General features: G+C 49.8%; 1 protein-coding gene across 1 annotated transcript in view; it reads left to right on the forward strand.

Moving 5' to 3' along the window:
* The first annotated feature begins 590 nt into the window (after positions 1–590).
* Positions 591–12,414, forward strand: part of WDR27 (WD repeat domain 27) — a 525,006-nt gene continuing 513,182 nt past the window's right edge. Inside the window, exons 1-3 of the mRNA XM_088448950.1 lie at positions 591–642; positions 1,055–1,246; positions 11,506–11,647. Of these exons, the coding sequence (XP_088305076.1) occupies positions 1,070–1,246; positions 11,506–11,647 (319 nt within the window). The 5' untranslated portion in view covers positions 591–642; positions 1,055–1,069. The remainder of the gene's footprint in view (positions 643–1,054; positions 1,247–11,505; positions 11,648–12,414) is intronic.

The raw sequence follows: 12,414 nt of genomic DNA on the forward strand, positions 1-12,414 counted from the left end.
CGATTGAACGATTTTTAACTGCATTAAAATGAATGGAATCGTCCAAGTCTGACTGCAAACCCATCAGATGTCAGATATCGTTATCTGACAAACGGGAACGCGCATCGTTGATCGTCCATCGTTCAGGCATGTCAGATATGAACGATTTTTCATCAGATATGAACGACTGAACGATTTTTAAATCGTTATCGTCCATATCTGAAGAAAAAATCTGATCGTGTGTATGCACCATTAGGCAACAGTGCTACACAGACCACAGTTCAACGGTCTAACAGCGCCACCTAGTGAAAGTTTCTAGTTTCACCTCTGACACGCAGGCAAAATTATCCCGGTCAAGCGCCACAGCGGAAATACAATAAATACTATTGATTGGTGAAGCAGCTAACTGTATGGCACAGGAGTTTTGTAGCTTTTGTTTTTGTGTGATGAAAACACCTATCCTGTGGGACATGAGGCACAGGCTCCACAAACATGGCGCCGTTATGCAGACAGTATTTTGTCTTTTACATTTAGATTTGTGAACGTGGTGCCAGGGATCTTTATGCAAATAAGCTACGCATAGTGTTCAGTTTGTCTTGTTGCTAGGATACAGAACCTGCTGTCTTTGCTGCAAAATACTGGGTCGTGCAATATTACCACGAGGTAGGAAGTGCATCAATAGTGTTTCTGTATTTGCGAGGAGGTTTATTTGTATAACCCAAGTTTCTTATTCAGAATTATTGTATTGGCTGTGTAATAGAGGCTTGCAGTATTCCTGTCTGTGAGTGTGAGCATCTCTGGGGGAGAAAAAGGCAAACATTCTAAAGAGGACAAGTGGAGATTGCCCATAGCAACTAATCAAATTCTACCTATCATTTTATAGAATGTGATTGATGAATGATAGCTAGTATCTGATTGGTTGATATGGGTAACACTTCCACTTTTCTTCTGTAGAAGGTTTGTAACATCTCCTTATATAAGTCATATAGGTAACCTGGGCACGTTATGTCTTCACTGTTATTTCCCAACATATATAAGGAACACAGCACTTGTCATGTTTATTGTATGCTTGCAGGGGTTACTACTGACAATGCTGTCTGACACCTCTGCCTTGGAACTTCCTCTGACGGTGGTCTCTGAGAGGCGATGCACAGTATCCACTACTCCTCTAGCCCATGTACAGTTTGCATGCACCCACCAGTACTGTGCTTTCCCTCTGAATGGAAATGAGCTTTGTATTTGGAAGACTGACACTCTCCAAGAACAGGTAATGGCTGACTACTGAAAGAAGAAATACTTTTATTAGTAGTCTCACTGCTGCCTCTTTATAACACCAGCATAAAGCACAAGCCAAACTAGTGCTATAGGAAGTGTTGTATTATGAAGAGTATAACATATATTAAGGGGTCTCCATAAGACCTTAATGGTCTCGGTGCACATCTCATACTAGTTGTTTCCAATCTGCTTTGCAATACACAAAGGGAAACTTCTGGATGTTGACAACATTTTTGGATTTTGTGTGTTCTCTTGGTGGCAAAAACCTTTCTACTTGTACAAATTAGTCTGTGGGAGGTGTTATATTTAAGAATTTGAGGGACAACATTAGAGATCTTTTATAGCCTGAGGTATTTGGATGGGATTTGGGCTAATTCTGGGGTTACTAATTTATGTATTGTTACAGAATTTGCATTTCTGCAACTTATGTTTGCATGAAATTATAGTTATTTTATATTTAAGTTAGTCAGAAAATGTTAGAGCTGTTTTTACATGAAATGATGTTGCCCCTTTCTCCTCTCTAATACCCCTTTCACATAGTAATGCTGGATTGCACACAGGATTTTGTTCACGCGTCCATCCCGGGTGCGACCCAGCTGAGACCTCTTTCAGACTGGCGGCCCGACCCGGCTTCATCACGTGCTGAGCTCCCGCTTGCATCTCCAAGGGCCGGCTCGTCCTATGCTGTGAACGGGACCTAGGTCGCATCTACCCAGGTTGTCCGTTCACACTGCCAGGTTCGAACTGGCTTGTTTCAACCTGGTCCTTTCACACTACACAGTAACCCTGGTTGCTGCGTGTTCACATGCAATAACATGGGTTATTGCTTGTAGTGTGAAAGGGGTATAATACTTTAGTGCAGAGATTCACAAACGCGGTCCTCAAGGCTCCTCAACAGTTCAGGTTTTCGAGATATCCATGCTTGAACAGAGGTAACTTATACCCCTTTTCCACCTAAATTCCGGGTCTGATCCGGAGTTGGAACAAAGTTCCTATCCGGATCAGACCCGGAATTTTGCCGGCGCCGACTCGGGATATTCCCGAGTCAGCGCCGCTCACACCGCAGTTGGGTCTGCATACAGCTTTTGCGGAGTGAAAATGGTCGCTTGGAGATGACGTCATCTCCAAGCGCCACTGAAGCCGGACCAATCGTCCGGCTAGCAGCGCACTCCAGGTCATCGTGACCCGGAGTGCGCTGTTCTCACAGCAGGGTTTCAAGGGCTACGCCTGTGTTAAACCCTGCTAGTTACCTGGGTTGGATTGCCGGGTCACTCGACTCGGCGATCCAACTGTCTCCCCTTTTACACCAGGGAGCTGCCCGGGTTAACCCTTCAAAAACCCGGGTTTTAGCTCCGGTGTAAAAGGGGTATTAATTAGTACATCAGTCAATTTGAACCACCTGTGCTCAGCTATGAGTATCTCTAAAACCTGAACTGTTGGGGAACCTTGAGGACCGCGTTTGGGAACCTCTGCTTTAGTGGAAGTTCCACAGCTGATTGTAGCTAGTTACTGGTAGTTACAGTTATTGGGCACCTCTTCTGGCCAGTCTCTCTAATTACCTCTGATCACCAGAGGAGATGATGCGGGGATACAAATTGTAGATGACTCTTGATGGCTATGGAACTCTCACACCTGGAATTTGCTAGCCTCGTGTCACATGGATTATTACAGAGGCTAAACAACAAAATTCCCCAGTAATTCTTATTAACATGGACCTGCTGAACGGGTGTTTCAGGGAAAAACACAAATAAGTTAAGTGAAGGGAACATTTTAAAGATGAAAAGCTTGTTTAAATCTTTGTAACATTGTAACTGTTTTGTTGTTTTCAACAATGGGATTAAAATTGTAATGATATTTTAAATTCAATTTAATGTATAATCTGAGATAAAGATAATTTTTCATGGGGAAGGAGTTTAGATGAGATGAATCAGTATGTCACAACTCTCGGGTGGACTGCGGATGCAACCCGTATGCAGGGCATTGGCTGGACCTATTCCTGAGGCGCGGAGTCTAAAGTGCCGGCGGTATTCACCAGGGACCCTCGTGAGTAGGTATGGGCATGGCTGCGGCCGACACACAGGTCGCGGCCCTCAGGTTAGGTTTCCCTATACAGGTGCTGGTGTATTTAGACAGAGTGCAGGAGATTTAGCGTAGTAGACAAGCTGGGTCAGAACCAATACAGACGAGACATTACCAGGGAGCAGGCGTAAGCGGGTCACAGGGAATAGCCGAGGTCAGAACCAGATATCAACGCAGAACCAGGGATCAGACAGAATCGGGGTCACAAACGAAGCCAAGGTGAAATCGGTAATCAGGATAAGCACGGAACGCTGCAGTATGGTAATGAGCCTATACTCTGGCACTGGACTGTTCAGAGTCCCCCTTATATAGGCAGAGCTATCCTAGTCACTTCCTGTGACATCACTAAAAGGGGCGTGTATGGCCCTTTAATTCCCTAGCAGGTCGGCGCGTGCACCCGTAGGGAGCCGTGCCTGCCTGCATCAGAGAGAGGAACATGCGGCGAGGACCAGAGGCAGATGCCGGGAACCCCCCTCCCGCTGTCCCCTCACAGACCAGTGCGGCCGGACCTAGTATGTGTGTGCCAGCATCCGGCGCACTGTGACACAGTAGAAAAAAGGGTGAATGGGGGGTGATGGAGCAGAGGATTTGTAGTTTGGCTCTTAAAATAATTATTGCATTTTGTCTTAAACAAATTAGTAAAATCTATTTAAATAGCTGGTACCCAGCCTCATTCTCAGAATGACCTCAGGATTTTAATTTAAGGCAGTTATCCAAAATGATTCTGACATCCAGCATGTGACATTTTCTACTTCAGGGTCCATAGGGTATCCACAGGATACCTTGGGGTAATATTGTGACGTCAGTCATCGGGCACCATAGAGTTAAGCTTTCAAACTCCCAGGATGCACTAGGGTCCCCTCCTATACCCCGCCCCCGAGCCAAGGCACCTCAGTTTCGTTTGGTGCCCGGCCGGAGTCGGGTGCACCTGTTGGAGTGGGGGCTAGAAGAGCCCCTGAAGCTTTTCTTCATGCAGCTGTGGCTGCACATCTGGATGTACAGCATGGACAGTCAGTCCTGACGTCCATGCTGTCTTCCCTACACCCTCGCCGGTACCAGAACGCCGGTACTGATCCGGAGATGCTGGTGAGCATCTGGGGTCACAGCTAGCGGTGACCCCAGATGTTCCGGACCATGGCCGGATTCATGGGGGACAGCAAGGTAAGCTGCGGGGTCCCACGGTGGGTCCCCGCTGTTACATGGTCCAGAGTCCTCAGGCAGGGGGCTCCCTGGGGACTGGCTGCAGAGTGGAGCCAGGTAAGAACCTGCGCTTCCACTACCCCCCTGGGACAGCGGACCGCAGCAGAGCGGTAGCGCTGCGGCGTCCCAGGGGTTAAATGCATGCCAGGGGAGCGCGCCTTCCCTGTCTCACATCCGGCGCCTCCCCCGCTGCACACAGCCCTCTCTGCACACTGCTGACTGGTCCTGTAGCAGCGCTCCTCCCCCAGGCCAGCCTCCTCTCTGCTCCTCGGCGGCCATCTTTCCAGAACGCATGGTGAACGCTGCTGGAAGCACTGGACGGAAGCATCGTGGTCTGGGTCCCCCCGCATACATCTCCTCCGCTGTGTCAGGTCTGTGTATGCAGCGCTGTGTCCTACCAGGCCCTGTGTCTGCGTAGTTGAGTGATCAGCGCTGTTAGTGCAGGAATTGATTTTTCTTTGCATTGTATGTGACTGTGCTAGCGCTGCTGCCTGTAACTTTTCTTCTGACTGTCAGCTTTATTACTGTCCCTGTCCTTTCTGCTAAGCCCTTGCGGTGCGGTGCTGCAGGGTGGTCTCTCGCCTATTTAATATATAATTGGTGAGAGGGGTCACATACTTGGTGCCATCATGTCTGAAAGTGATTTTCCTCTCCGGCTGCAGTGTACTACGTGTAAAGTACCGTTAGCGGACGGGGGAGGGTAGCGCGGAGGGCCTCTGCCGGCAGTGTTTGTCAATGGCGCGGCCTATTACGGTTACAGCACCGGTACAGGAGCCGCCCTGGGCTTGTTTCGCTCAGGCGCTTACGACCTTAGTGGGCCAGTTAGCTCCGCAGCCCGCGTTTACACAGATGGGTTTGTCACAGCAGTCAGTGGTGTCGTCACCCATGCAGGGTTTCCCACGACAATTGGTGGTACCCCACAGTCTCCCTATTTCCCCGCTCCCGGTTTCTCAGGAGCCGGCGTGGGTTAACTCCCAGACGAGTTCTGTACAGCACTTGTCGGATGTGTTGCAAGGGGAGTCTGTGATGCGGCCACATAAACGGCCGGTGGCGTCTCTGTCGGCTCCTTATGAGGATGACGAAGGGACGTCTGATGATGGGGAGATTCTGGATCCTTACGATCAGGAACCTCTCCATACTAAGGACGCTGACGCTAAGTCCAAAGTGTATATTCCTGGACTTATTCGGGCAGTCCGCAAAGCCTTGGTGATTGAGGACGAAGTTCCCCCTGCTGCTAAATCCAAGTATGCCTTTTTTAAAGATGTGAAGGGCGATGCCACAGTCTTTCCTCTTTCGGGTCAGTTAATGGACCATTTAGAGGAGGCGTGGAAACAGCCTGGCAAACGTTACCAGTCGCAAAGGCGCCTGGCGGTGGCTTATCCGTTCGCGGATAATTATTTTGCAAAGTGGGAATCCCCTCCACAGGTGGATTCTCACGTGACCCGTCTTGTTCGTAGTGCAACATTGCCGATGCCATCCATGTCCTCCCTTAAGGATGCTACGGACCGCAAGGTGGAGATCTGCTTGAAGTCCGCTTATTCCCTTGCGGGGGGGGGGAACAGCACGGCCGGCTATGGCCATTTGCTGGGTTGCGAGAGCGATGGAGCGTTGGGCGGATTCATTAGAGGCGTCTTTTGATTCCGACTGTCCGGCCGATCAGGCGGAGTTGATTGGTAATCTCCGTGATTCGGCCACTTATATCAACGAGGCGGCCTTAGACATTAGTACCCTGGTGTCTTGAATTTCTTCAGCAGCGGTGGCCGCTCGTCGCACCTTGTGGTTGCGATCCTGGAAGGCGGACGCTGATTCCAAAAAGGGTTTGGAGGCGTTGCCATTTACCGGAGAAGTTCTCTTCGGTCCGGATCTAGACAAGATTGTGGCCACGCTGGCGGCAGCCAAATCGGCATGTCTCCCGTCGGCCGCTGCTCCTTCTGGTTCTGGACCATCGTCCTTTTCGGTCTTATAGGGCCCAGGGCAGGCTCAAACCACAGTCTTTTCCTCGACAGGCTGGTCCTAAGAAATCGGCCAAGCCCCGGAAGCAGGCATGGAGTACCAGACGTCCGGTCCCTAAGCCAGATGACAAGCCTGCGGCATGATGGTCCGGGCCTCCCTTTGGGGGATCCCAAAGTGGGAGGCCGCCTGCTGCAGTTCGCCCGGTGTTGGTCGGTTACCACGACAGACACTTGGGTTCTCGAGGTGGTCTCCCAAGGGTACGCCCTCTCTTTCCGGCACAGACCCCCGGCTCGATTCTTCACCACGGGTCTACCATCAGACCGGAACAAGGCCACGGAGCTGCGGAAGGTCTTGCACACTATGCTCCAGGCTGGAGTTATAGTGCCTGTTCCATTCTCCCAGAGGGGCCAGGGTTTCTATTCAAATCTTTTTTTAGTGCAGAAACCCAATGGGTCGTATCGTCCGATTCTAAACCTCAAAGCTCTCAACAAGTCTTTGCGGGTGCCGAAGTTTCGGATGGAGACCCTACGGTCCATCATTCTGGCGCTGGAACCTGGGGACTACATGGTGTCATTGGACATACAGGACGCTTACCTGCATGTCCCTATTCTTTCGCACCATCAACAGTTCCTCAGGTTTGCAATCCGCAGCGACCACTTCCAGTTTCGAGCGTTACCTTTTGGCCTGGCGACAGCACCACGTGTGTTCACCAAGGTGATGGCGGTCATGGCGGCTTCTCTGCGGCTGCAGGGAGTCCGTATGTTGCCGTACTTGGACGACCTTTTATTAGTGACAGGATCTCCCGAGCTCCTTCTACGCCACTTGGACCTGACCATTGCACTGCTGCAACAGCACGGCTGGTTAATCAACTGGCAGAAGTCCACTCTAATCCCGTCTCGGCGGATTCTGCACCTCGGAGCCTTATTGGACTCAGGACAGCAAAGGATCTTCGTGACGGGGGAAAAGATCTCTGCTTTACAGTCGAGGGTGCGCAGTTGTCTGCACAGCCGCCGGGTGTCTCTACACTCGACGATGAGGTTACTGGGCTCCATGGTGTCGGTGTTCGACATGGTGGAATATGCCCAGTTTCACTCCAGACCTCTGCAGCACCTGATCCTGTCCAAGTGGAACGGGCTGCCTCAGTCTCTGAAGTCCCAGACGATTGTGCTCACCCCGGAGGTTCACCTGTCCCTTGCCTGGTGGTTACAGACGACCCATCTCAGCAAGGGATGTCCGTTCTGGGTTCCAAATTGGGTCCTGTTGACAACGGACGCCAGTCTTCGGGGCTGGGGAGCAGTTTCGGGTCCACGCTTATTCCAGGGCAGGTGGACCCCGACAGAAGCGGAGCTTCCAATCAATATCTTGGAACTCCGTGCAGTCTTCAATGCTCTCCGGCAGGCACATCGGGTTCTCCAGGGTCGTCCGGTACAGGTCCAGTAGGACAATGCTACCACCGTGGCCTACATAAACAGGCAAGGAGGAACCCGAAGTCGGGCGGCTCTCGTGGAGGTCTCTCGGATCCTGGTATGGGCGGAGCACAATCTTCCGGCCATATCAGCGGTCTTCATCCCGGGAGTGCTAAATTGGGAAGCGGACTTTCTCAGTCGCCAGGACGTTCATCCGGGGGAATGGTCCCTGCACCCGGACATTTTTCAACTGCTGGTGGACAGATGGGGTCTTCCAGAGATCGATCTCATGACGTCCCGGCACAACAACAAGTTGCCGGTGTACGGGTCTCGCACAAGAGACGAAGGGGCGTCTCTGGTGGATGCTCTGTCCGTCCGGTGGACGTTCTGGTTCGCATACCTGTTTCCTCCGATTTCCCTTCTTCCACGGGTAATCCGGAAATTCAAACCGGAAGGAGGGACGCTCCTGTTGATAGCTCCCGCGTGGCCCAGACGGCACTGGCTCTCAGACCTTCAAGGTCTGTCCGTGGACAGTCCTCTGGGGTTGCCGCTACGACCGGACCTTCTGTCGCATGGTCCCTGTCTTCTCCGGACCTGACTCGGCTGTCTTTGACGGCGTGGCTGTTGAGACAGCCATGCTGAGGTCCAGGGGGTTTTCCAGCTCTGTGGTGCGTACCATGTTACGAGCTCGGAAGCCGTCTTCCACGAGGATATACCATCGCGTGTGGCATACGTTCTTCCAGTGGTGTCGACCGAGAGGTTATGCACCGCGGGAGTTTCGTCTGTCTCGGATACTCGCCTTCCTACAAGCGGGACTAGATCATGGGCTTCGCCTTGCTTCTTTGAAGGTACAGGTTTCGGCCCTGTCTGTCTGGTTTCACCGTAGGATTGCTACAATCCCGGATGTTCGCACATTTATGCAAGGTGTTCTCCGCATTCAGCCGCCCTTTGTTCCACCTGTGGCGCCTTGGGATTTGGCTGTGGTCCTGAGGGCTCTCCAGGGACCGCCGTTTGAACCACTGGGCTCAGTGGATCTTAAATGGCTAACAGCTAAGACTGTTTTCCTTCTGGCCATAGCTTCGGCCAGACGTGTTTCTGATTTAGGGGCTCTCTCTTGTAGACCCCCTTTCTTGATTTTTCATGGGAACAGGGCAGTGCTCCGCACTCGACCTGAATTTCTTCCCAAAGTTGTTTCCCAGTTTCATGTTAACGAGGAAATAGTTGTTCCGGCCTTTAACTCACCTGGTCTTTCAGTGGGTGAGGCCACTTTGGATGTTGTGCGGGCCTTAAGGACTTATGTTGACCGCACTTCTTCCTTTAGGAAGTCGGACGCCTTGTTTGTCCTCTATGGCTTCCGTAAAAAGGGTTGGCCTGCTTCAAAGCAAACTTTGGCAGCCTGGATCCGTATGGCTATTTCTGAAGCTTATCTTCATGAAGGCCTGCCGGTTCCTCCTTCTGTGAAGGCTCATTCCACTAGGTCTGTGGGTCCTTCGTGGGCAGCTCGACGTGGTGCCTCTGCAGTCCAGATCTGCAAGGCTGCTACGTGGTCCTCTGTCCATACCTTTGTGAGGTATTACAGGTTTGACACCTTCGCCTCTCAGGATGCTTCCTTCGGGCGGCGGATTCTCCTTTCAGCACAGGAGCGTCCCCACCCTTAAAGGATACTGCTTTGGGACATCCTCAAGGTATCCTGTGGATACCCTATGGACCCTGAAGTAGAAAATATGAGATATGGTAAGAACTTACCTTTGTTATCTCTATTTCTACGAAGTCCATAGGGTTCCACAGGACTCCCGCCCTGTCGCACCTGTGCTGCAGATGGGCTTTGCTCTGGTCACCAGTTTTTCCGTCTCCCTCTGGTGAGAATGTGATTCTTGTGTGTGTCCAGATCTTTTTTCTCTCTCTTCCTTCTCCTCCTCCGGCCTATGGCTTGGTAACTAACTGAGGTGCCTTGGCTCGGGGGCGGGGTTTAGGAGGGGACCCTAGTGCATCCTGGGAGTCTGAAAGCTTAACTCTATGGTGCCCGATGAATGACGTCACACCTATACCCCAAGGTATCCTGTGGAACCCTATGGACTTCGTAGAAATAGAGATAACAAAGGTAAGTTCTTACCATATCTCATATTATTGATGACATACATGTATTTGAACTGTTTACTTAAAGCTGCACCACAATCTACATTAATCTTCTCCCTATACTAGGAGGTGCCCTGGAGGCTGCACCATGCAGCTGTTGTAACTGGTTCTTTGCACAGCCCCAGTCACATAGCTGATACATGAGAGGGTGAGCTGGAAAACCAACCATAAGCCACCCACAACAAACCTCCCAACATCCCTAAACCTGGAATCAGGACACAATTTGATGACTGCGAACACTGGGGGTGTGATACTGGGCATTGCTTAGTACTGCTGAAGTGCTAGACCAGCCCCTCCTACAGAAAAGACAGGTGTCTATTGCTGCACGCAATGGAGGCTCCTGTCCCCACTGCTTGTGTCAGAGGAAGACCTACTACAATTTGGGACAAACACTCCAATGGAGGGACAGCAAAACAATACGTTCAAATTGGGACTGTCCAGCTGAAGTCGTGACATTGGGAGGTCTCCACAATTGCAGCTCATGATTTACCCTCCCATGCAAATCTTCCCCTCTGCCACTATTACAAGGTGGTGAGTGGAATTTGCTGGTCCTCTAATACAGAACAAAATGATTCCTGGTAAAGTTGGCTGCATGGAGCAGACCCCAGGGCTCCTGTTAGGGTAGGGAGAAGCTTAGTAAGATCATTTGATAGTTGATAACACACAAATATATTAAACTTCTTGACCTTAGTAAATGCTATATATTGCTGTATATCCAAAACTGGTGTATTGTTTGTTTCTCTGTTTGGCCGGAGCAATGAACGTCATTTGGCTATTTATATGTGTGAGCAGCTTGGAATTTTTTATCCTGTCACTCGGTGCTTTGGGCAAATGCCAGGATTGTGCCCTGTCTAACCGGCATAACCAGATCTGTCTTAGCTCCTGATTCTGAGTCGTAGCACGCAGGCATCCCGATTTTGTTAATACAGAGTTGCAGCACAAGTTTAGGCGCTTGGTAGCAGAAATGTAAAGGGCGTTTCTGGACAGTGACTGGGAGGGAAAGGGGGTGGCTAAAAAGATGTACGGGGATGTTGGTTTTTTTATGGGAGCGTCGCAGGTGTGCCGTGGTCTTGTCGCTGAAAGCGTTTGCATACAGAGATGATTAACTACTCACATAGGAGGCCATACTCAGAGAACTGCACCTACCATAGTACTAGTGCAAGTTTCCATGGTGCTTCTAAGTCTATTGGATGCTGCAAGTGGGCGTCTCAGTCCTTACATATTCGTACGCAAAGATCTGTACCAGGGAAGGGCTTTGTAGCGCCATTAGCATAAAGCTGCAGACGTGACGGTGGCAAAAGACACAAGGATGGCCGTGACTGTGTTCGACTAAGAATCAGGCTCTTAGAGTGGCTGCATACTGTAATCAAGTTATGTTCTCTGAAGGTCACTGACAGACAATGAAGACCCATTTGTACACCCATTATATAATTCTGTAGCTCTAGGATATAATCTGGTTATTTTTACATTTTGGCAGCCTCTAATTTTGAAAGGACATCACCAACCAATAACTGCGGTGGCAGTTACGCAGGATGGGGGTGAGTGGCGAGTCGCCTCTGCATCACAGGACTATGTCATTATGTGGAATCTGAATGAATGCACACAAGCTTCAGTGCAAGGTGAATAGCTTCCTTTCAACCAGTGGAAAAAAAACCTGCTATGTACATGCTTTAGTTATTACAGCAATGCAATGTATACTTGTTCAGTTATTTATTATCACATTTATTTTGGTTTATAGGAAAATAGTCCAGCGGTTAACATTTTATTATCATAGATGCTCCATTTTTGTTAAGGGGATCAATGTTTCATCTGCAGTTCGTTCGACACTTTAGTATGAACCCGTTTCAGAGATTATCATAAATGTATAACACATTTGGAATGCTAATTAAAGCCAAAACTAAAAATAGCTTTGATTGGAGTTATGGTTCCTACTATATAATCTTCTATGTATTCAGGGGATCAGTAAGCCGCTAGGATCCCCGATGCTTCCAGCAGCTAGAGCAGGAGATCCGGCTTCATTGGGCCCTGTTCTCAGGTGTCAAGAAAAGGGCAAATGTGGCTTAAAAATTCTAAATCTGCTAAAACCTAACAATTTATTTTAGCTTTGAATTGAGTTAGCCTGTAATCGGGCTGCATAGCAACATTTGTCATTTTGTATGTGTGCATACACACAGCCGCCAGAGTGAGCGCGGCCAATACCACCATGGGAAAAAAAGAAAACTCATAACCGTGGGGTTTTTATAGGTAAAGTGTTGGAAGCAACATGCGACCATATGGGAAAGACAACGCTAGTCCAGGCAGGTGTTTATAGCAAAACCAAAAGTGACTGGCGAGTGATGAGCACCTGTCACTATGAGACCATGTGACACTGTTGTAACGCATGTTT

The sequence above is a fragment of the Taudactylus pleione genome, unplaced genomic scaffold, assembly GCF_031769625.1.
Source record: "Taudactylus pleione unplaced genomic scaffold, aTauple2 ptg000473l, whole genome shotgun sequence".
Taxonomy (NCBI): domain Eukaryota; kingdom Metazoa; phylum Chordata; class Amphibia; order Anura; family Myobatrachidae; genus Taudactylus; species Taudactylus pleione.